The 26673-nt window shown below is 32.8% G+C and overlaps 3 protein-coding genes across 4 annotated transcripts; all 3 read left to right on the forward strand.

Annotated features, from left to right (window-relative positions):
• The first annotated feature begins 3926 nt into the window (after positions 1–3926).
• On the forward strand, positions 3927–6590 carry LOC145035515 (sucrose-phosphatase 1-like). The gene is made up of 7 exons (XM_078984049.1): positions 3927–4173; positions 4615–4695; positions 4832–5131; positions 5216–5317; positions 5397–5882; positions 5976–6209; positions 6285–6590. Exons 2-7 carry the CDS (start codon positions 4636–4638, stop codon positions 6378–6380), a joined length of 1278 nt encoding a protein of 425 aa, XP_078840175.1. The 5' UTR covers positions 3927–4173; positions 4615–4635; the 3' UTR covers positions 6381–6590.
• Positions 6591–9026: 2436 nt separating this feature from the next.
• Positions 9027–10040, forward strand: LOC145035523 (uncharacterized). Its single transcript, XM_078984056.1, has one exon. It carries the CDS (start codon positions 9272–9274, stop codon positions 9758–9760), a length of 489 nt encoding a protein of 162 aa, XP_078840182.1. The 5' UTR covers positions 9027–9271; the 3' UTR covers positions 9761–10040.
• Positions 10041–16825: 6785 nt separating this feature from the next.
• Positions 16826–20215, forward strand: LOC145035532 (E3 ubiquitin-protein ligase RHF2A-like). Of its 2 annotated transcripts, none has more exons than XM_078984062.1 (9): positions 16826–17099; positions 17523–17660; positions 17768–17814; positions 17918–17980; positions 18095–18203; positions 18293–18603; positions 19408–19515; positions 19635–19929; positions 20008–20215. In XM_078984062.1, exons 1-8 carry the CDS (start codon positions 17094–17096, stop codon positions 19873–19875), a joined length of 1023 nt encoding a protein of 340 aa, XP_078840188.1. In that variant the 5' UTR covers positions 16826–17093; the 3' UTR covers positions 19876–19929; positions 20008–20215. The 2 variants fall into 2 exon arrangements, with proteins under 2 accessions (XP_078840188.1, XP_078840192.1); XM_078984066.1 differs by having other exon boundaries at positions 19635–19925.
• Positions 20216–26673: the final 6458 nt, after the last annotated feature.

The following is a 26673-nucleotide window of genomic DNA, read 5'->3' on the forward strand; positions in this document are numbered from 1 at the left end:
AGAGATCCGACCTGGACTATAACATATGCAATTCTATCTATCTGCATCTTCTCTCTATGCAATTCTTTCTATCTGTTAGCCATATAGTGTCTCCCTTGCGTGACTCATAATCCAACCTGGTAGACAGTATATGCACCATTATCTTCTAAATCCCTCTAAAAACTTCAGTTAGTCATATGTTTCATCCTTTGTGTGATTGGAAAAGATCCGACCTGGATGTACAACATATGCATTCTAAATCTGTCTTCTCTCTTAATAATTGTCTGCTCACCCGGTGTAAGGAGTATTCTGGAAGTTCGTAATGGTTGGAGCATATCAGGAAGCGGGAAACACGTTCTAGTACAATTAAAATTGAATACATACAGTTTATCTGTAGATCTCGCTGCTCAATTTAGATTGACAACAATATATTTGGTCGTCGTCAACTAAATGGTCCTTAAGGAATATTATCTATGAACTTAGGATCACATTGTTTTGTCACTTATAGTATGTCCTAATTTTGTCACAATCTCTCGTGTTTAAGTGGACCATAATACCGGCGACTGACCAGATTTATTCATGAAGGGAGAGGTACCGATAAACGGATAAAGGTTGTCTAAAAACTTTGATCCTAAATCACTCTTAAAGTTAGCTATTATTTTTGTTTTTGTTAAGTTTGTTCATAGTGTTCTTCTAATTTAAATATTATGGGAGAAATAAAATTAAAAAAAAAAATCAGAAAATTCAAAAAAAAAAAAAAATAGTGTTATTTATGTTTTATTTCTTGTTCAAGAAAATAAAAAAAAAATCCAAAAATATTTTTGTTTATATTTTATTTTTTTCAGAAAATATGAAAAACCCAAAAATATTGTGTGCTAAATTTTATTTTAGTTTTGTTTTGTCTTGAAAAGTGAATTCAGGTGAAGATGAAACTCATGGAGTTTGTGTCGAATATTTCTGAGCCAAGGCTTCGTCCGTGAGCATCGAATAATTCTCATTTGAAGGAACAAGAAATGAAGATTATTCTTTCAACATTCAATCCTTCAACCCCAGAAGCAAGGTGAAGCAGAAATTGAAGATTATGTGACGGATTGCATTGAAGCCTCCTCAATCAATCTGCTGCTATCGTTGTACCTGCTGAAGTGATCCAGAAAATTTGTTCTCTCTGAAGATTCTCAAGCTGAAAGCGCAATCTTTCAAGAATCAGTACAAGAAGCCTGCTCACCCAATGTGCGTTCAGAGTCAAATCTTGAAGAAAAGCTCAAGTGCTCAAGATGAAGTCATTCATTGAAGATTTATCAAGTACATCTTGAAGTTGTAAAGAATTTGAAGATAAATGTTGAAGCCAATCTCCCAGTGAATATTAACAAGAAAAGCCAACTACTTTTAAGGGGGAGCTTGTTCTCTCAATTAAGAAAAGAAAGTTATAAACCAAGGGGGAGCTTGTTGGGTCAATTAAGAAAAGAAAGTTATAAACCAAGGGGGGATTGTTGGGTCAAAAATATGGTTTATACTTTACTTTTCTAGAAAAATGTATTGTTGTGTTTTGGACCGTAAACAACTTGGTGTTTACGCCCGTATACGTGTTTACGGCTGTGTTTACGGCCGTAAACCCATTTACGGCCCATGTTCTCCGGCTCATGTTTCCCTTGTATATATATAGGTGTTAGGGTGAGGAGTAGAGATTGATGAACAGTAGAGAGTGTACGGTAGAGAGAAGAACAAATGTGTGTTGTGTGTGAATCTTGTAAGGGAACTTCATTCTAATCAATTCAAAAAAGATTCATATTATTCTTCTTCTCCTTCTCTTCTATTTGATCTGATATCATTCGTTTGATTGGAATTTCCGCACCATCAAACGGATCTGATTGATACACAGGCATTTTAAGGACTTACACCTAATAAAATGTGTATTTACATGATAAAAAATAGCAGGAAATGAGTTGATGTTTGATGAGATGGATATATTGGGTTACATAAGTTTAGATAGACAATTTGAAATTTCTTATAAACGTAAAAATAACGAAGTTATTGCTAGTTTATGTAATTATTGCAGTTTTCGTTTGATGCATTTTATATTTCAAAAAATATACAATGCATCAAAATATCAAGTTTTATGGTAAACATAACAATATATAACCCAAAATATCCATTTCATCAGCTCATTTAATAACCAGACGTCAGATCAACAATGAAACCAATAAAATGTATGTTACATTAAGAAAATTGTCAAATCATCACTAAATTTTAGTTTGCGACTTATTTGTAAATTATGGTAAGATACCGGGATTTTAATGAAACCAGTAAACCGTGAAAATGGATCAAATCATCATTTTTACTGGTAATTCATGCTTTCTCGTAAACAAATTTTAGTTTGGGACTTTTTCGTAAATTAGGGTAAAATTTTAGGATATTTTCGAAGATTTCTATGAAATATAATAACGAATGGTATTAGAAGACTTTGGTGTTTTTGTTGTTTGTTTGTTTTTTTTTTCTTTTGAAAAATGCATTTTTCATCACTTATGTTTACCGGCAAGAAGACATAGCCAAAATATATCATTCGTAAAAATGTGTGCTTGACTTCTTTTTCTTCAGAAGAATAACTTTTATTCTTGGAAGACATCTTCTAAACCCTATCATTTCACTTTCTCATGTCTTCCCCTTTGAGAGTTGTTTGTTGTTCAAGACCCACATTCTTCTTCGTAAAAGTTGCTATCATGCCAACATCCCTTTACCACTCATTTACCTCTCATCGACACTACCCATTTCTCCACACTTATGTCTCACATCGATGCATCACACTCCTCTCCTCCTGTCCTCCATGCCTTTGTCTCCCATCAACTGCATCCACTCCTCCACGCCTTTGCATCCTTTGTTCTCGTCTACAAACACCCCTGATGAAGCACCACCATACGTTAGCACCAGTGAAACAGTAACCATACCACCATCACAATTCTCCACTTTGTCCACTAACAACTTCTCCATTTGGCTCTTCTGTCCATTGCATAACCCATATACCTTGAATTCTTTTGATTAAAAAACGTTTTTCCTTTTAACTTGGTGAGTTCATACTTTAATTAAACCTTCTTTTAGTTTTCTAGCATTTTTTTAAAAGAAACCGAATTAAACCTTCTTTTAATTTTCTTGCACTCCCTAAAGTCTAAACTAGTATTTATGCATACTTGGTACTATTGTGTTCAATTACACTTCTTCTAGTTCTCATTGCAACTCTTTTGATTGTATGATTGTTGTACTTAGGTAAACTAAGTTCTTTAATATTTCCATCCATGTTGTTTGTATGGGCATTAGTATCATGGCTATGAAACATATGTTAGGTGATTTACTTTAATATCTTGAAGCTGAATCTTGATGTGGATATGACAAGTCCGTTGATTTTGAAGACCACGTGCGAAATATAAACATGACTCCCTAAATATAAGTAAAAGTTCATTAATATTATGATACGATTTGATACCTAACAGATTGTCGCTAATTTATTAGTGAGTAAAATTAAAATAGAAAAACTATACGTATAAAAATAATCACGAAAGTAATTTAGCAACCAAACCATGAAAGACGCTGCATGATTCCAACTGATTGAACATATTATAACCATGGAAGATATATACCAGATATATCAATATATTTTTTTAATTTAAAATACGTTACGAGTTTTTACGTTTTCATAAAATATATTATTATATATTAAGTTTTTTCAGATTAAATATTCGGTTTTATATGATTTAAAAAAATAATAATAATAAATAAATAAATAATAAAAACCTGAACTTTTATATTTGGAAAAAAAGGTTTTACGTGTGACAAGTCTTATAAAACAAAAGTAAAACTAATATTTAATCTGACAAAAAATAAATACTTTCAAAACCTCCATCAGACGGGTGGCCTCGTATGGGCCCCGGTTGAAAAGAAGATGTTGTAGTCGACAGATACAAACTGATTTTAACGAAAAAAATAACATGGCGAGGTGAAGGTGACATGAGAGATGAGAGAAGACAACGCCACAGAACTTGGATCATTGTTTTTCAAGTTTTCATCAACCATCTCTGATCTCTGTGTTGTCAGGGCTAACAAAATTTAAAGGTCACGAATTTACCAATTGATTTCGCAATTTTAGGTTTCCATTCGTTACTTATCACCCTCACCTTGTCTGATTCGATAGCCCTGTTTTCCCCGGTAAGAAATCTCTCTATCTCTCAGAACAGAACATGCATTTTGCATCTTGATTTGTTTACGCTAAAAAACTATTCATCGGAAATCGATTTCATGTTAACAGTTCACCTGCACATTTCCTAATTGAGGCATGTTGTTCCGGGATTTTATTTTGATTTCCGTTAGTCGGTTACAGAGCCCTGTTTTTCCCTAAACGAGTCGTTTGCGAGATCGAAGAAGTTCTTTGATTTTGATGAGTGACTTCAATTATAAATTTTTATGAATGTATATTAAATAATTTCATCATGTTTCACGATTGATTACACTTCCTTCTAATCATTGTCTTATTATTTGTTTAATCTAAGTCCTGGAAATGTGATTCGGAATGCAAATTTATGGGCGAGATTAACCATCATTCACTACTAAGTGTATAACTCAGGACTAACCTTGCTACTGGTTTTACAGGGTTTATCGACAAGGACAATCATGGACAGGTTTACTAGTTCTCCACGTCTCATGATCGTATCAGATCTTGATCACACCATGGTAGGTGCTACTATCACACAGTATACATTCATAGAGATTCCAGAGTCCAATTCTTCACATCTAGATGCATCATGTTCCTAAAACTAAACCGAGACTAACTGCACTAATTAAGCCTGCCTTTTTGGACTTATTGCAGGTTGATCATCATGATCCTGAGAACCTTTCTATACTAAGGCTCAATGCGTTATGGGAGGCTAAATATCGCCATGATTCACTGCTAGTGTTCTCAACAGGAAGATCACCTACATTGTACAAACAATTAAGGAAAGAGAAGCCCATGTTAACCCCAGACATAACCATAATGTCTGTGGGAACTGAGATAACATATGGTAACAACATGGTGCCAGATGAAGGTTGGGTTGAGTTTTTGAATCAAAAATGGGATAAAAAGATAGTCTCTGAAGAAACAAGCAAGATTCCAGAACTCACATTACAGGTATCAAAATCATCCATAGATAGCATCATAAATATTTATCTCCTCTCCAGTTAGTTATAACTACAATAATCTTGATTTTTTAAGCCTGAAACTGAGCAACGCCAACATAAAGCTAGCTTCTTTGTCAAGAAAGAAAAAGCTCAGGAAGTAATGAAGACACTTTCTGAAAGACTAGTCAACCGAGGGGTGAGAATTGAACTTCATTTTCTAAAAAGTTTAATGACATATTTAATTATTCATCAATTTTTCTTTTCTTGTTTGTCAGTTAGATGTCAAAATAATTTACAGTGGTGGGATGGATTTGGATATTTTACCCCAAGGTGCTGGAAAAGGACAAGCTCTTGCTTATTTACATAAAAAATTAAAAGACGAGGGCAAATTACCCCAAAATACCCTTGCATGTGGAGATTCAGGGAATGATGCTGAGCTTTTCACCATTCCACATGTCCATGGTGTCATAGTGAACAATGCACAGGAAGAATTATTGCAGTGGCATACTGAAAATGCCAAAAATAACCCTAAAATCATCCATGCAAATGACAGGTGTGCAGGTGGTATCATAGAAGCTATTGGTCATTTCAATTTGGGGACAAATATATCATCTAGAGATGTAACCGATCTTTCAGATGCAAAGTTGGACCATTTTGACCCTGCATATGAAGTAGTCAAATTTTACTTGTTTTTCGAGAGGTGGCGACGTGCAGAAGTTGAAAGTCCTGATGTCTATTTGAGCAACCTCAAATCTGTTTGCGTATGTTACTAAATGACCATTTTACCCTTACGTTCCCAAGTAAAAGCAATTATAAGAATATTCATCAATCTTTATACATATTTCTTTACGCAGTCTGCTTCTGGTGTGTTTGTTCATCCATGTGGAGTTGAGCAATCTCTTCATGATTGCATTGATAAACTAAAAAACTGTTGTGGGGACAAAAAGGGAAAACAATATCAAGTTTGGGTTGATCAAGTTTTCCCATCACAGATTGATTCAGACACGTGGCTTGTGAAGTTCAAGAAATGGGAACAAACTGGTGAAAAGCAACAGGGTTGTTTGACAACCGTTGTAGTTAGCTCAAAGGTAAGGGCTTTTAAAATTATCGTTAATGACTATATTACCCTTTAGTGTTTCTTGATGTGTTTTTGTTGGTTTTAGGGGGTGAAACCCGCAGAAGGGCTGACTTGGATTCATGTGCATCAGACATGGATCAATAGCACAACACAGAATACACAAAATGATTGGTTCTTATAGTTAATGCTTTCACAAATTAAACATGTTTCATAAATTAAGGTTAAAACATGTAACCTTTAGAAACGGGTGTAATGATTTTTAAGTAGGTTTGTTATCGACATTGTAATGTTTATATATGATAAAACAATTATTACCAATATTAGTTAGGAGGGAGGTAGCAAATATAGAAGAATATGACTGATCTTTGTGTAAAGTTCTTTTGTTTGGTCATCTTATTTTGTTGCTATATATATATATATATATATATATATATATATATATATATATATATATATATATATATATATATATATATATATATATATATATATATATGTCCTTTTGATCTTATCTTCTGGTAGATACATCTAACCTTGATGAACACAAAAAGAATATATATAGTACTTACAAGGATATGGACTATAAAGTCATTTTTGACCTTCTGCCACACTAATCTCTAGAAAGAAAAAGAATATTTATCTGATTTTTGTGAAGGAAACATTCTGCATAATTCCGTATATTAGAGGACAAAAGATGTCAATTTCATGTGTTTTAGTTTTTATAGAAAATAAATAAATAAATACGTGGTCAAGTCGGCACTTGATGGTCGAAACTCGAAACAAGAAAAGGAATGGAAAACTTAAAATCTAGTTTTTATTTTACCATAAAATATAATTAATTCAAATTAAAAATTAAAGATGTAAACCTTGAAAAGGATGAAATAAAAAGAAATAATGGAGTTCTATTGATTATTTAAATTCTGTATTTATGTATCGTTGACGTCTATGGATTCAAATCTTCATTGACATTAAAGACTTTGAACAATCGTTTGATGTTATTATTAAAAATCCATAATTTCTTCGAAATAATCTAGATGTATTTTCGTCAAAACACGTAATATTGGCTAATACATCACTGGCTGAAAATGATGTGTTTGTGTGTGAAACGTATGACCACCCGAAGAAAAAAAAACAATATCATTGATATATATTATCCCTAGAGTATATTTATTGATATAAGATAAATTACACGAATCGTCCTTCGTGTATAGCTTAAATTGCATGTTTAGTCTATAATTTTTACTTTGAATCCGGACCAGCCCTAGTATACTTAAAAGTTACAAGCTTCTTGATGAGACATAAAATGATTATACTGCCCTTACTAATTATTTTTTATGTTTTTAATTCATTTATTAAATTATTTTAATTATTAAAATATATATCTCTTCTCACCCTACTCCCACCACCCGTCAGCATCTTCCATCAACCCGCCATATTCACTTATAATCCTTATATGTCATCTATTTTTGGTTTTTTTTGTTAATGATCGAGAGAGATGTATAGAAACACAAAACACAAATGGATGTTTGTATGTTGGTGCAATACCAAAAAAGTGAAAGGACAACATAGACAAAACACCTCAAGAACAATATTTATAACACCCATGTGGGAAAACATCTAAACCACCATCACTCCCTTGCATTTGGCTGAAGTTAGGGATTTAAGATATGAAGAACAAAAGCCGAAGAAGGAATCAAATACGTGTTTGTGTGTGTGTGCGCGCGCACGAACGCTTCAAGAACTCCATAACTCAAGATTCGCAAACGATTTCTAAAACGATAAGGGAGGAGGTTGTGGTTTTTAAATCTGTAAACGTATAATAATAAATAAATAATAAATGGATAAAGGGTAAAATAGTCATTTTATATCATGGATGAAACATATGAGTTTAAAACAAACAACAAAATGTCTGAATTAAAAAATAAAAATTAAAAATAGAAACTAAACGTACAATTTAGACCGTACACTAGAGGTGATTCGTATAATTTACTCTTTACACACACACTATTATTAGATCAAACTAATCCACGTAGAAGAAATATAAAATCTAAATGATTTTCATTAATAAAACAAAATCATCTAAATTTTATATTTCTTCTATGCGGATCAATTTAATCTAATAATAGATTATTTTCTAAAGTTTAATAGTTATCGTAAAAAATTTGACACTAAACTTTCTATTAAAACCTATGATTTTTTTATAAATTTCCGTTGTGATCACTATAATAAGATAGAGAATGTCAAAACGTGTCAAAATGATATAATTAAAATATATTGATTTTTATGTTTTGTTATATTGATTCTTCATTTTAATTTTCCTAATTAAGCTGGATTCTTCCATTTTGTTTTTCCTAATTAAGTTGGAGTCTTTGATGACATAATGTTAGGTGTTGTTTGTTTTGGAAGTTGTTAAATATTTTTTGTTTTTTTTTTTCATGTTTACGGAAGAAAACGTGCACTTGCGAAACGTCACCCGCCAGAAGGGAAAAATGCTCAAAAAGTACTTTTGTAGAAAAACAAACCAGACCTGCGTGTCATATTCATATCAAAATCAAAAGCACCAAAGTTTATATTCGTGTCAAAATGATTCGGATTAACCGAATTCTTGAATCTTGGATTTTTCCGTTATGATCCGAATTTTCGATATATACGATTCAAATTTGTAAGTTACTTTGCTATTAAAAAAACATAAATTATTAAAAAAGGATATAGATAAAATGTTGAGGGACTGTTATTGTACCTTTATCTCCTAAAAATCCAGCATCCATTTTGGACTTTACGAAAACATTAATATAAACCCTTTGATGACTCAAATATTACATTCATGCCCTTCTTCGTTATATGACCCCTTAAGACCTTGCGGATTCACAAGTTTGCAGCGACTCGGATGACGATCGAAGGAAATCTCTGAATGGAATCCTTCCGTTTCACGGCTGTGTACCATCGGCGATTTAGAAGATCGGATTAATCTTATTATCCTTTATTAATCGGATCGCTGTTTGCATAAGGAAGGAGAAAGAGCTCGGTGATTTCTGTGTGAGTTGAATCTGGATTAGGTTTTATACTTTTATTATGACGATTCGAAAAATCGTGATCCGGCAGTATACGGTGGATGGACCGCAGCCGTTGTTAGAAGTACAATATCCGTCCAACAATCGGTTTGCGGAGGTCGCTGGTGGAACGACGGCTGAGTGTGCGGCGGTCTGCTGCTGCTGCCCGTTCGCTTTCATGAACTTGTTGGTCTTAGCAGTGTACGGTGTTCCGGCTGGGCTGTTCCGGAAGGCGTTGAGGAAGAAGCGTCGCCGCAGGCTTTTAAAGAAAGGATTGTTGGTCCAAGGCGGAGATGTAGATGGTGATCGGAGCAGCTCAGACGCGGGTGAGTTATTGATTCATCATTCGATCAGCTACGACGTGACGGAACTGTTGATCGATTCGCCGGAGGAGAGATTTATGATGAAACCGATGGAGTTTGACAGTGAAGTGATTGAATTAGAGAATGAAATGTGGGACAAATTCTATGGAACGGGGTTCTGGAGAAGCATCTCTCAAAGAGTCGATTGAACACAACCAAAAGACGCCTTTCGCCACCATTGCCGACCTTCTGCGAGTCATGCACCTTGACTTGTACGGTACAAGTCATCATTGCATGCTGGAAATTTTCTAGAATTGATCTCGTTTAGTGTAGATATTTACCTTCGTTGCCATTCAGACTCTCTGAAGTTTGTCAATCAGACTCTGAATTTCAATTGAAGGGTTTTTTTTTTTTTGAAATCAGGAAAATGAATTTTGTTTTCCAATTCATCTTAATTACGAGTGAGTGAGCATTATTATTTATTTAACATTGTTTTGTCCGTGCCACTAAATAATAATGTCACATGGATCGGTTTTAGACAAAATTTAATGTTTTTTCTGCAACATATAAATGGTTTGTTGTTACATATTGTTAGTTCTTTTGTGATTTTGTAATTAATTAATTATAATGATTAGTTTATAACTAGTGTTCTAAGATAGAAACAATGTGCATCGGGACTATAAGACACATCTTGATGATTTTTATCATACAACCTGTAAAAATAACTCTAAAGAGACCATTTAAGTTTATAAAAAAGTTTTTAAATAGTTAATCCATTTATTAAAATATCAAAATATGTCAAGTTTGTTAAACATATCTGATTTACATCCACGCAAGAAAGTAAGTATGAGAATAGGAAATCGGTGTATCCTAGATTCATTGGTTATACTGGGGAAATGATGTTGCTTCAAACGGTGGTGATGCAACGGAGGATTTGGAGGCTAAACATTTGTACAACCAATGTCTCCATAAGGCATCAAATATGCATTTTAAAGCATTAGTCAAAGTGTTATGTTCCTCCAGCCTTGTTCCATACAGTTGATATACCATGAAGACTATGGAGGCTAAACGTATGTACAAGCCACCTCCGTCCATGTTGAACACCATATTTTATGAACCTACATTTTGTAGTGGAGAGTGATAGTATCATTGGATGTGGTAAATTGTTTTCTAAGAAAACTTCGTTTAGGAGAAACAACTAAGAGGCACATGTTTTTCATTCTCTATGTGGAGAGGGGTTTGACATGGCACCACAAATCTCTTACATGTTATCATTGTAGTGGCGAATCGTTGATGATGAAGAAGATGTTCATTGAGGTTGTCGTGAAAGGATTTGGTAAAGAAATGGAATAATATCTTAATGGTTTTCCGTTCACGGTCGACATGTCATGTGGAGCTGAAACCGTATTGCATAACGTCAACATAGTTTGAGTGTATGTCACGTTGATGAGACCCTTGCAATGCTTACAATATATTTCTCAAATGTTTCTAATCTTGTGGATATATCGGTATTACTACATGAGGCCATGTTGAGGTTCCTTACTATATATATAGTGTATTATTGGGCAGTGGCAAATCTAGAATAGAATTGCATGTGGTTCCTAATTAAGTGCAGACGGAAAAACCAAAGAACCAACATTATATATGACATATCGAGTCGAGCCGAACCAATAAAAAATGACCGATTTGTAAAAACTCGAGTTCAACCGGACCGATAGAATAGCTAAAAACTGATAAAATCAGTCTACTCAACCCTACCACCTGATTTTTGCAACAAAAAAAAAACAACTACTTTGCACGATCGAGTTTCTTTTCTTTTTGAAAAAAATTCGTTTGTAACAACTATTTTGTACGACCAACAATATGAGAGGAATTGTGTTGTTTTTTAAATTTCCTAATAACCATTCATAATTTATTTTTATAACATCAAACAATTTCAGCTTTTTCTGTATCTTTAATGTGATGTTTTGAAAATATTAACTATTTACTTTGAAATTTAAATAAAAGTTCTGTCATTATTTTTTTATTTAATTGTTTTCTTATTTTGTCAAAAAGTATTCGTAATTTTTTTTAAAGTAGTTCTTATTTTGTTTCCTATATAAATACTATATAATATTAAAAAATTAGATGGGTACTAAAACCCATCTTACTTCTAAGTGACTAGGTCCTTGTTATTGGGGTAGCCATCTTGGAAATTTTATTTCTTTGATTATCTTGGCTTGGAATAATCTTTCAACTTATCTTGGAAAGTTCTTTTAGATGCAAATTTTATTCTCTTTTGTTATTTGGATTTGAAACTCGGGACAACACTTAATTTGTAAGTAATTACATCTTTTGATATACGTGTGTATCCTTGTGTTTCATGTTAGATTTTCAATCTTTTTCTACTAAAAGCAAAATTTTGGATTTTTAAAAAATATCAGTTTTGTCACTTTTTAGAAAGCAAGATTTTAGGATACCTAGATTTCAAATTTATTTGTGCATAATTATATGTGCTTGTGTAACTTCTTTTTTGTTTAAAATGGATTTGTAACATTCCAAAATTTAACACCAAAAATTTCGTTTTTATAATAATAAAATCACCAATAAAACATGTTTATAAAACCATACAGGAAAAAACAGAGTATGTCAATCAAACATCCCAAATACATCAGAGTCAAGTAAGGCGGAAATTATGGTGTGTATGTGTGATGCAATCATCTCGAGCTCTTCCCCTTCGATCTGGAAGTACCTGAAACATAGATTGAAAACCATAAGCACGAAGCTTAGTGAGTACTTTTAAATACAACATATCATACATATCTGTCAGCTCAAGGCTGTGTCGGGTCTATTTCACCCCCGAGTCTATTTCAACTCATGTGTCATCACAAGGTTGTACCAAGTCTATTTCACCCCATATAGACATATAACACATACAATAGGAGTCACAAAGACTAAAAACACATAATATATCCTAGTGTCCTACAGTATAGTGAGCAAACTCACCTCAGTCTGTTGTCAGTCAAACAAATGATCGGGTTGTTGAACCGGAAAATCCCCGTGCTATTCAATAAAATAAAACCCCAATTAATAATTGGCTCATAAACCATAACTGGGAATCTAGTTCATTTGTCCAACACCCAGGGTTGCGAGTCGGAGGTTGGACTCGGCGAGTTGGTGCTGAAGAGAGAAAAACCCTAATCTTCGGGGTTGCACCTTATTTAAAGGACTTAATGTCCTCCCCTCAGTCCCCTTAGCCCCTTTTGAAGTCCAGAAACCCTAAATCCGTTTGTGAGTGCATTGGAGAGCATTTGGAACCTTGATAAGTGCTTGGTGAATAGATCTTTGAAGATTAAGAAGGTTGGAGCAAGGGGCTTTGCAGAGATTTGGTTCATTCTTCAGTTAGAGCTTTCATTTGAGGTAATAATCTGTTGATTAAGGTCCTTTGCATCTAGATCCTTTATTGCTTGAGTTTTGTGGCATTTCTAGAGTTATTTCGGATTTGGAGGTTAGATCTAAGGTTACTACCTTAGATCTGGACTTGAGATGGTCCAGAAGATCATAAAGTTCCTGTTTTTGAATCGTTGGTGAAGCCTTCTTGTCCCAAGCCCTAGCTCAAGAGTCTTTTATGCTTAGATCTCTTTGGATTCACGTAAAGTTTGCAACTTTACGTGAGGAATAGCTTATAGAATGGTAGATCTATGGATTGGAGCCCCTGCATGGCTTGGAAAGCCACTGTATGGATTAAGAACTACATGTACTCAGCGAGTCACATGGGTGTACTCGCGAGTTGGATGAAGATAGGCAAGGACTCGACAAGTTGGAAGAACAACTTAGCGAATCTGTTGAAGATTGCCTTGGACTCGGCGAGTCTGTTCTTGGACTCAACGAGTCTGGTCGCGAAGTCCTAATCGTTTTGGTTGAGTTGTGAATCGGTGAGTCGAGGGACGACTCAGTGAGTTGAGCAGGAGGTGACTCGGAGTTCGTGGGACTTGGCGTGACTCGGCAAGTTGGGTTGCGATATGGGAGTTTTCAGAGCATAGGTACTCGACGACTCAGCGGGCTGACTCGGCGAGTAAAGTCAGTCAGGAAGTTTGACTTTGACTGAGGACTTTAACTTTGACCAAGAGTTGACCAGTTGACTTCCAAGGGTATTTTGGTAATTATTGGTATTTATTGAGTTCAGTCTTTTGGTATTATCAGTGGTGGAGTTTGTGTCGGAGGTTGGAGCAGCGTGATCTTATCTTTTCAGTCAGCAGTTGCGAGGTGAGTTATCCTCACTATATCGATAGGGTCTAAGGCACCAAGGCCGGCCCTTTATCGGATTGTAATCAGGGTATTGTTGTTATGTTAGTGCTTTGCTATGTTTGCATCCTGGTAGTTAGGATAGTATATGTTAGTGACTGTTTAGGTCGGTATCCTGTTAAGAGTATGCTATGTACGTGATCTGCTAGATCGGTTGTCTGATGATTAATTGTTATGTGGTTATATGTTTATGTGCACATGGTTGGTTGATTAGGGTTGGGTTGAGGCGGGTCCTACTTTGTGCTGTAGGCCAACATACCCAGGGCGGACCGGATATTCCGAAGGCTCAGCGAGCGGTCCGGATAGACTATAGGCCCCATGAGGGCGGACCAGACGTGCCGAGGCTCAGAGAGTGGACCAGGTCGACTGAAGGCCCGGTGCGCGCGGACCAGTCATACTGTAGACTCAAAGAGTGGACCAGGTAGGTTGAAGGCCCGGTGCGGGCGAACCAACCACACTGCAGACTCGATGGATATGGCTAGACTCGGAGGGTGGAGTAGGTGGACTGAAGGCCCGGTGCAGCGGACCAGTCACACAGTAGACCCGAAGTGCATGGTTGTTCTGTTCTGTTATGATATGTTATGCGTATGGTATATGTGGTTGGTATTTTGGGGGTATCTCACTAAGCTTTCGGGATTACAGTTGTGGTTTAATGTTTTTTAGGTACTTCAGGAGACCGTGGTAAGGCGAAGGCGTGATCATACCGCTCCTTATGTTCTTGTTTTATGATATGGTTCTGGGAATACTCTGATAATAAATGTATTAAAAACCTTTTTGTAATAACTTAATGAAATTGGGTTGTTTTTGAAAAGTTTAAATTGGCTTGAATTTTTAGAGTGTTACAGGGCAAGGCCCAATATGTGTTTATATGTTATTGTATGGTGTGTGGTAGTTTGGGGGAGCTCACTAAGCTTCGTGTTTACAGTTTCAGGTACTCAGTTTCAAAAGAGGAGCTCGGGAAGATTGCAGTGCACACACCATTTGTCCAGCCTGGGATGTTTATACTCTGATATTTTGACAATTGTTATGATATTTTGAGATACATTGTATATGATTTTTATACGATGTTCGATGACAAAGGTTTTATTATTAAATTAAAACGAAATTTTTAGACTGTATTTTTGGGATGTTACATCATCAATTTATGAAGATGTAGCTTCATGACTTAATGGAGCCATAGAACTCATCACCACCTTCGTGACTTTAAGGATTAAGACTCGTAGGCACTCAGTCTAAAATGACTTAATGGAGTCGTAGAACTCATCACCACCTTCGTATGAATATAAGATTTTTGGAAAACGAAAATAAGATAAAGAATATACACATCTTTGAAGATACATTAGAAAATGGGAAAATTTTGTATTATGAGATTTTTACATGGCTTAATGGATTAAGTTCCGTATGATTTAAGCCAAAAGTAATTAGATAGAATTGTATGGTCTTTTAATACCTTCGTGTGGATATAAATATCACTTAAAACGAGTTTGAAACGAAAAAGTTATGACTGTTTAAAGTTGGAATGGAAAATGGCCAAAACTAGAATCTATGAAGTGCACTCACCACGACGTGGTAAGAAGGTTGCAACGGCGTAGTGATACTGCTATAACATATATTTAATCTGTTAAACTCCTTTTCCCCTAACACATTTCACAAGGTATGAGGTTGTTTGGAGATGTCTAGAATCAAGGGAAACAAATGCATCAATTGGAGATTTGGATCCGATGGTAGTTAGTTTTCACTAACTAACAAGGTGAGTTATAACTTTCAATAGAGTATTATTATATGATTTATATGATTATTTGATTTATAATATTATAAATGAGTATGAATGCATGATGATATGTTAGTGTTATTAGTATATGAATGCTTATTTTTAGTACTTAATGAATTGAGTATTAAATCAATAGTAAAAGATTTCTTAATGAAATGAGACGATAGATTGTTTATGTGCCAAGTAGCACGAAAGACTATAGGACGACTATAACATTCACATGAAAGAATATGAGATTGTAGAAATGCAATTCCTTTGAGAATAGAGATATATAATTCCTAAATTCAGTTTTCTCAATTTTTTACATTTTATAAAACCGAAACCGACCCAATATTTCGGTTTTTAAAAAAATCAAACCCAAACCATTGGTTTCTATTATGGTTTTGGTTTTATCGGTTTTTCGTTTTTTGGGTTTGGTTTTTCTCAACCCTGGTTATGTTTGACTAAATATAAAAAAGAAAAAAAAAAGTTAAAAAGTAACATACGTAGAAAAAAAAATTCAATAACAATATATATATATATATATATATATATATATATATATATATATATATATATATATATATATATATATATATATATATATATATATATATATATATATGGGAAGGGAAAAGTGAATATACCCTTAAGGGTATATAAACTTAGGTACCCAAACACACCATAATACATCGTTTTGTTTGATATATTCATTATAGTGTTCTTAAACTTCAACCCCTAACTTGATTTAATTTCAAAATTTCACTATTATCTTTCTCTTATGTCACTCTTTTTGTCGAACACTTATTAAGTTATATTTATTGTAGTTGAAAATGAAAATTAAGTAAGAGGAAGATAAATGTGTAATTTATAAAAATCATGGAAGTAAATCAACTTACAAGTTAAATTATAATAACATTGGACAATTATAATGTATTATATGATACAAAACGACGTAGTATGGTGAGTTTGAGTACCTAAGCTTATATACACTTAGGAATATATTCATTTTTCCATATATATATATATATATATATATATATATATATATATATATATATATATATATATATATATATATATATATATTAATTACCCTGTTTATCCATTTTTCCAACTAGATAAGAAATATTTCGGGTCAATCAAATCTGACGGCAACTTTTTCGATCCATTTTCCAACCCGTCGACCTCTTCATTTTGCAACGGTTGAGCTTTAGTAGTTAAAAGAAATTGATTAAAAGATAAAATGGAGGAACATTTTTGTTAAAACATCCAAAAGCGAAGTAGTTTCACTGAATTCGATTCTCCATCGCTTTCCTCAACACGCCATCATTCTCTCTCTGTTTTATGTCTCATCACAATTCGGTGGTTTAAGAACCATCACGATGATATCTGGATACTAATTTTCCCTTTGCAAGAAGGGAAAATCCTACGAATTTGATCTCCAATTTTCATGAGAGGTTCTTAAAGTTCTTGATCCCTTTTTTTCGAACATCACGTCTATTCCCATGGAGGTAAATCGATTCCTCTATCACAATAAGCTGATCTATGTGCTAAGCGATAGGAATTTGATTAGGGTTTTTGATATTTAACCTTTGTTTTTACACCTTATGGGTTGAGCTGTTTATCTTCTAGGGTTCTCATATTTGATTACTTATCTGATACATCTGTTATTACGAGTTTGAGGTGATCGGTACTAGAAATTGAAGTCTTTGAGTTATACGGAAAGAAATTTGCGGGCAATTTCAGGGAATCACCTTAGTATGCAGTCTTGATGGTGGTTTTAGGGAAGAAAAGTCTAGGGTTTTGATATTTAGTTTTGTGAAATTGAATTCAGGGTTTTAACGACGAGTTAAACAAATTCAATCATACTTTGTAAACTTCGTTTCGGTGTCTTTTCTTCTTGATGTTATATCTAGGGTTTTATAATGTCTAAGGTTTTGGAGAAGGAAGAGAGCAAGAACGATAGTCATCTGACTTCAGCTGCAGCTTTTGTGGAAGGAGGAATTCAAGAAGCTTGTGATGATTCTTGTAGCATTTGCCTTGAGGCTTTCTGTGATAGTGATCCTGGCACGGTACTTAATTTTATACTTATTACATTTATGCCATTGCATTATTTTCCACTTTAGAAGCTCTTAAACTACACCATTTTTGGCAAAATTAAACTTTCCATTTGTTGCAGGTGACTGGATGCAAGCATGAGTTCCATCTTCAGTGCATTCTTGAATGGTAATACCTGAAATATATCCATATTTTGCTTACCCTATAAGCTTTCCTTTTTTTTTTTTTTTTTTTTTTAAGAAAAAAAACTGATTCAATATCTTTCTTATAGGTGCCAAAGAAGCTCAAACTGTCCAATGTGTTGGCAAGCCATCACCCTCAAGGATCCTACCAGGTGATTGTCCAATTCTTGTAATATACATTTGATTACTATCTGTTTACTCTGTTTTGTGGGTCCCATCTTGATTGTGAAAATGCTGACATGTCACTGGTCAACATGAATGTGCAGTCAAGAGTTATTAGAGGCAGTAGAACAGGAAAGACGCATCAGGTTCAAGCCTGCAAGAACTTCAACAATATTTCATCATCCCACTCTCGGGGATTTTGAACTACAACATGTTTGTCATCTATCATTTCTAAAATAATTTATAAAAAGACGTTTTTTTTTGTTAAAATGGATCTTTTAACATTTGTGTTTCTATTTCAGTTACCGGTTGGTGTTAATGAGGGTGAACTTGAGGATCGAATTATCCGGCATCTAGCGGCTGCTGCCGCCATGGGTAGGACTCACCATGTGAGTAGAAGGGAGGGGTCAAGAAACCGGTCAACGGGTCATGGTCAACCACAGTTCTTGGTTTTCTCTGCTAACCCTAATGCACCTTCATCTGCCACTGATCCAGGTGGAGTGGAAGGTGAACCCGTTGGTGTCACTTCAGCTAGCCCATCTGTTCCACTTAGGTCAACTTCAGAAACAGCTAACATATCCAATAGTCAACAAGGGACCTCAGTTATACATAGGTATTTACAAAAAAGATTTAATCTTTCTTTGTTGGGTGTGTACGTGTATGAAGTGGCATGAATATTTGTTAACTTTTTCTGAATTTGTGTTTAGAAAGTGTTAACTTTTTTAATCGGGTATTTAGAAAATTTTGATCTTTCTTCATTGGGTATTTGCATCGATACATGTATGAAGTGGCATAAATGTTTCTTGTTCTTGACCTTTCTAATTGGGTATTAAGATTTTAGAATGTTTTGATTTTCTTTCATCGGTTATTCACTAAGTTCTGATCTTTCTTCATTGGGTATTTACAAAGTTTTGATCTTTCTTCATTGGGTATTTTCAAAGTTGATTTTTCTTCATTGGGTATTTACAAAGTTGATCTTTTTTTTTTCTTGACTATTTACAAAGTTTTGATCTTTCTTAATTGGGTATTTACAAAGTTTTGATCTTTCTTAATTGGGTATTTACAAAGTTTTGATTTTTCTTCATTGGGTATTTACAAAGTTTTGAGCTTTCTTCATTGGATATTTACAAAGTTTTAATCTTTCTTCATTGGGAACCTACATGTATGAAGTGGGATGAGTATTTCTCGACTTTTCTTATGGGTTTATTGGAAAGTGTACACTTTTGACTTTTGAGGTCAAACCTGATATGTTTTTTTTATTATATAGTTGGTACCTAAATGGCCGTTACTATTTGTTGTAGGATTTATCATCAGATTTTTCCATAAATTAAAAAAAATCATACCAATGTTGCAATCTTTTTTATATTCTTGGAAATCAAATTGTATTTCTTGATTGAATCATTTGGTCTTCCTACAGAAGCTCAAGTAGTCAATCCTCTCTTCCTGATCAAGATCAAGCTGGTCCTTCAGAGTTCCAAACAGTTACAAATTCATGGAAATCAAGATTTAATGCTATTTCAATGAGGTTAGGATTTGCTAAAAATGGCATCATAAATTCTGGACAAACTCACTAGTTCATGCAAAGCTTATTTTTTAATTGTTAATTTGAAAAAAGAAGATTATTTTATTTTGTTTTTTCTGAAGATATAAGGAATCACTATCGAAGAGTACACGAGAGTTGAAGGATAGGCTTTTCAACAAGAGTCCATCCATGTCAAACATTGGTTCAGAAGACAGGAGAGAAGTGAACGCTGAAATTGAAAATGTGTCTCAAAGGATGGAGTTCCTGGAAACCCATGAAGATAATAGACAAGATCATGATCATGATCCAGCATCAAATGACAATAATACCCCTGCTACCGGTCCAAATGCTGCTTCAAACTAATATGTTCAACTCATTTGACCAATCAAAGATTTCATTAGTTATCTGCAAAAGCGAGTAGTTACATTTTCATTTATTCATGTTGTAATATTTGCTTTTGTTCTCACTATTCTAATGTTTTTTTTTTTTTTGAAGGTTGTCATGTATCCATATCCAGATATGTCCTGTAGAGGGGAACAGAGAATAAACAGTGGGGGTGGGGAGGGGGATGGGTTAAACACATGGTTTAATATTTCACAACTTTCTTCTTCTATCTGCTTGTGAAAAAAAAAAAAAACCTTCATATAGAAACATAGATTTGGTATGGACAGCATACGTTAATTACATGATTGTTTTGTTTGGAGGGTTTGTGTTGAATTATTTGCTATACCATTAATTACTATGGAGAGATCATGATATTGGGTCAATCACAAGAATGAACATACTGCTCAATCTCATTCTTGATTCAAGAATACTTGAGGATTGTGATTGTTACAACAAATCTCATTCTAAATTGAATGAATTTTATTTAATGGATTATTACAAATATAATATTTATAAAAAGATCGAGGGCCCATTTGAATATACCTAAAGATAAAAGTTTCTATACAACTAGTAAATGACATTCGACGCATTTATAACGTTGTGTGTCGTAATCCCTTCTTGATCGTATGCCCCTTCCTTCAACATCGACTACATGTTTTTTGAATCATGACATTCTCGTTGAGATGGAATACAATCATTCTTATATGCCGACCAGATTGACAGTTGTCCGTCACTGGTGGTTTAATAACCATCAGGTTAATAGAATTTCACATTCATAGGGGGGTGGAACGTGATTCACACCTTCCTCATATACAACTCAATTAACTTGCAAAATAAAGTAAGGCATGTCCCATGATCCCATCCATAGGATTCTAGAAACTTATTTCAAGATCATTGTTGAGTGACCAAGGTAACCATAGCGTTTCAATTTTCATTAGGCTAATGACTCGTCAATGGCATTATTGATATAATATTCGTCTACTTAAAATGTGTAGTCCGTGACAAAGTATACTGTTAATTTTATATTTTATCCAATTCTTTTATGTACTTTCCCCTCCGCCCAAGGGGTGAGTCATGTAGAAATTCTACTACAAAATTGAAAAACATTTATTATCATATAGTTCTGCTAATATATATATATATATATATATATATATATATATATATATATATATATATATATATATATATATATATATATATTCAATAGAAAACCATTATTAATTAAGGAACCAATCAAAAGCGTCAAAATTTAAAATGATCAACGGCAAAAGGAATGGTTGTAAACATTTACAATAAACGCACATGCACCAAAATATAACAAAACCCACTTCTTTTTTTTTCATTTAAAAATTTTTTTAGGCCATATTTTTTATCGAAAAAAAACCGAGTATACCGTTGTTCACGATTTTTCGTCCTCTTTCCAAACAGATCAATGATGATATATAAAAAACGAATTTTTTTTTTCGAAAAAAACTCACTTCATTTTCTTTGTTGAAAAGTTACGGTCTAATTTTTTATAGAAAAAAAATAATAAATATCTTTCAAAATTCATGCTTTTTTGCAATTTTTAAAAATAGATTCATATTCATGTAAAAAAAGATATTTCAGTTCAGATTCATATTGTGAATCTTCTCAGATTCACAATGTGCATAATAATAAGTCGGATACACAGTGTGAATCTGAACTGATCGGAGTTTTTTCACATTGTAAATGTTAAAAATTAAAATATTTACAGTTTAGATTCACAGTGTGAATCTACAGTGTTCGAGGTTTTTTTTTTTTTTTTTTATAATCGGTGTTAGTGTTTATTAATAGAGTACAAAAAATTAATATTTTTGGAATAATTATTTTTTTTGATAAAAATAAACCTAAATATTTAAAAAAACTAACAAAATGAAGTGGGTTTTTTTTTGTAAAAAATCATTTTTTATATATTAACATGGATCTCTATAAAAAGATGACGAAAAATCGAGAACAACGGTATATTCGGTTTTTTTTTTTATAAAAAATATGGCCTAAAAAAGTTTTAAACGCAAAAAAGAGGTGAGCTTTTTGGTAAGAATGTGAATTTTTTGGTATAATCCGGTATGTGTGCATCCAATATAAAAGTGTATATCTATTTCCTTGGTCATTGTTCATTATGATTTCCGACGCTCACGATTGGTCATTGGTTCCTTGTTAATTATGGTTCTCTATTGAACCTCACACACACACACACACGCATATATATATATATATATATATATATATATATATATATATATATATATATATATATATATATATATATATATATATATATATAAAAGGTGGAGTGCCAAATGGACTGTTCGGCTGAGGTGGGGCTAATTTTTGGCACACCATTTCTTTATTATTTAAAAAATCTAATTTTTGAGAAAAAGGGGGAGAGGACTCAAACCCGTGACCTCCCACTCCCAATCCATACACCTTACCATGTGAGCTAGAAAGTTTTATTGTTATTATTTCATTAATTGTATTTATAAAGTTGTATAACCTCCATCTTCATCCCAACAGGACCCATCGATATACCTTTAGTCTTATCGAAACTTGGATTCTTTCTCCCAATTTGTTGGTACGTCCGTTAAAACCTATTTGAAACTGACATCGATGAGTCTGATTTTGCATCATTACTCTTTTGTAACAACTGTCGTGGAGTCATCATCATCGCCGACCCGTACACATACTGTAACTATGATACACTCCCGATGCTTTTAGCGTCATATCCTTTATCTATCAAAAAAATAGAAATCGATCAATAGCAATTTCATAGAATTTTATCCATGTTTCATTCAATTAAAACAAAGGGAGGACCTACAACGACATGCATTTCCAATGGTAACTCAGGGAAGATATGTCAATACGGTCCACCAATGTTGATTTACTAACCAGAATGGAGGTGGGGTGCCCGCCCTTTGAACCAAAACAAATTTTTCGATGATGAAGATGTAGTGGTGGTTGTCGGAGTTGGTGGCGAAGTTGAGATAAGACAATTAAAGTTGGAAGAAATATTTAGGGAAGAAGAAGGATTAGTGGGAGAAAAATGTGAATTTTCTGATGGTAGTTAATGGTAAAGTATTAAGATTTTATAAACACATTTGAAGAAAACATAACAATAAATTATTCTAACTCATGTTGTAAGGTGTATGGTTTGAGAGTGGGATGTCATGGGTTTGATTCCCCTCTCTATTTTTTCTTCTAAAAACTAGATTTTTTTTTTAATAATAATGAAAAGGCATGTCATATCAGCTGCCACCCAACCAAACAATCAATTTGATACACCAGTTCAGCAAGTAACCTGTTGCAAAAGGTAAAAATGTTTAAAATGATAATAGTAATGAGTTTCTTATTATTTTTCGTTAATAAAATTTAATTTAGGACTACATATTAATTGATCCAAAATTTTGGATTTTTTTGAAGAATTTCCATTAATACCACTTGAATAAGGTGGAAAACAAATATTGTTAGTTGGATTAATGAGAATATATGGTCCGTTCAGAATATACAACTTATTATTATTAATGTTAGATTCCAAACCTCTCAGTCAAGATAACAACTAATAGTTTGAAATGGGATGTTTCGGACCAAATGATCCAAATTTATAAATAGTGGGTGTTTCATATACTCGTTTCATTTATCATAGTTATTTTTGTCAATATCCATAATAAAAATCGTGTAAAAATATAATGCTGATTATATTTGATTTGCAAACACCAAATGTATATAAAGAAAAAGAATGTGTCGGTGGCTGGTACAGGGAATGAGTGCCTATTGATTTTCCGGTCATAACATGACTCTAAATAAAATTATTTTTTAAACAATATAAAAATAATTGCAAAATAATTCATGAGATTTGGAAACACCAACAAGATATTCTTATTAGTTATGATTATTTATATTCAAGCCTATATTTATTTATTAAAATATTCAAAGTAAATCAGTTTTTAATAGAATGTGTCAAAACTATTTTATATCAATATTCAAATATGTACAATATAATAATATATTTCAAACTTCAAATATATTATTATATATGTTCTTATACCGTAAGACATGTGGGTTGGAACTCTGGATGCTTGTTTGGAAAAATGTTCCCATCCCCTTTTTTCATCATTGGGAAGCTTATAACAACAATGAAAATATCTAATTTTATAACAATGAATATATATATATATATATATATATATATATATATATATATATATATATATATATATATATATATATATATATATATATATATAAAAGCTGATTGTCTCAATTCATGGGTTTTAAAATTTAAATACAATTTTTATTTTGGTAAAGTAATTAACTGTTTACAAGTTAAGTCAACTGCATATGGTCCATTTTTATTAATACAAATATCACATGTTAATCGTTAACCGAATTATTTTGTTATCCTTTATCAGGAATGTTGTTTAAGTTTGGTTGATATTATATGATAATGAAATTTTTGCAAATGGTTAATATTTTTTTATACGATTTATTATTAAGCTAATTTGAACGGCTTAAAATGTATTATTTTAAATGGATATTATAGGTTATAATGTTTTTTGTATATGATTTATCATTAAATTATAAGATATATATGGAACCAAAATTATCTCACTAAAGAGCTCTTATAAGAGATACATACATATATATATATATATATATATATATATATATACTTATACGATTATGTCATACTGATATGAGATACGCTAACCCCCCCCCCCCCTCTTCGAATCGAAGGATTGATGATGACATACATGGATGTGTCGAACCACATGGTTGTGAGATACTGACTCTGATACCATGTAAGATATATGTAGATCCCAAAATTTGTCTCCACAAGAACCCTTGTAGAGAGAATGGAGACCCTAACATGTATAATTACTTATAAGATTATGTTGTATCGATGCATGATACAATAACATAAACTATGTCACTGTCATCTTTTCCAGCCAACACTACCCACCTCCCACCATTACCATCCACCTCCATAAAAAACATCACCTTTCACCACCACAAACCACCAAGTAACTAATCTAAAACCAGTTTTTCAATCTGTAGCAAGATTGATTCAAACACAGATTTTAACAATAATACTGCTACCTTAAACGGATCTAATTATTGGTGGCATGCGATTCAAGAAAAATGGCAAGAGAGGGATGTCGGTGCATGTTGGTTTTTGCAAAGTAACAAGAGAGGATGAGGAGCGGGGGAAGATGTGACTAGTGATTGGAGGGATGTTGGCAGTTTTTAAGGCTGTGAGGGTATTTTTACCCGAAAAGATAAAGAAGACTATTTGCTTTGCAATGATTTTTAAAATAGTGTTTTATTTCTTCTTTGAAATTGTGTTAGCTAGAGTAAATGATATTATGACAAAAATAAATAAATAAATGTGAACAAAACTTAATTTCATGGTAAATCGTGTACGAAAATAAGTTTAATATTGCTTCTCTAACATAAAATTTGTTAAACTATATATTTTAACGTGTAAACTGGCTATATATCTAATAGCTGATCAAAATAATATTTTTTAAATAATAGATATAGATTTACTGTTAATTAATATAAATTGCATACAAAGTCATTTGTCTTTTAATTTATAAAACCAGGTATAAATGTAATGTAATATGTAATATTTTAAAAAAATAATAATAGGTGCTTTGCTTTATTCTAATTTATTTATTTATCTATTTTTTATGAAAAACCGGTGATTAAAATTATGTAGTTTTCAAAAGTAGTTACAAGATTATTCAACTTTTGAAAATCGTAATAAAATTGATAGAAACATTTATTTTCTTTTGTTAACGCGCATCTCATGGTGTAAAGCTAGTGCTATCTTGGCGTATAACCAAAATAAATAAATAAATAAACAATTTGATATAAGAAATGAAGAAAAATAAATAAATCGAACGACAGGAACAGCTCGTCTTACAGCTAGCACAATTATATACAGCTCGTTTCAAGCCAAGCCAAATGCCTCTCAAGCCAAGCCGTACCTTAAATTAAACATATTCGTTTCGTACGTTAAAAGTAACGCAAAGGCAAACGAGTTAATTCTCATCACAAAAACAAGAGGCAAACCATATATATATTTATAAAAGTTTGATTTTTGTGGGATACTTTTTCTTTTGTTTCTTTAATAGTCAATCACTCAACAAATTTCTAAAAAATATCCTATCTTATATTTCATTGAAATAATATTATTTTTGCAAAAGAATATGTTCTCTTTGCATAAAAAGTTATATGGTTATAATGGAACTAGTTATTTTATAAGGATATTAATTAAACTAGCTATATTTGTAATTATATTCAGTGAAAATAACTCATTTTCATGTTAATTAGCAAAATAATCCAAAATTTTGGAACGGGTACGTTAAGCACTGGTTAACGTAATTGTTGGATATCAACAAAACAAGTTAAGCACTTCAGGTAAAAACCAAAACAAACTTTGGTGACCTAGCGTAAATAAAACTTCTAAAAAAGTAAATCAAGTGAACACAATATTTAACATGGTTCGATCAAGCTGACCTACATCCACGGGCGAACGAGAGAGAGAAGATTTTACTAACTTTCAAGAACAAATACAATCAAACATAAATGTTACACCTCACTTGAGCTCTCAAAACAAAAGAATCTCTCTTGCTTACTAACTACTCCAAAGGAGTGCCTCAACCTCACAGTGCTTACTCTCTTAAAATTTATGCACACATATAATAATAGAGATATGAGTATATTTATACTTGAGGGATCAGACCTAAAACC

Source organism: Lactuca saligna, chromosome 1 (genome assembly GCF_052625555.1).
Source record: "Lactuca saligna cultivar CGN05327 chromosome 1, ASM5262555v1, whole genome shotgun sequence".
NCBI classification, from domain to species: Eukaryota; Viridiplantae; Streptophyta; class Magnoliopsida; order Asterales; family Asteraceae; genus Lactuca; species Lactuca saligna.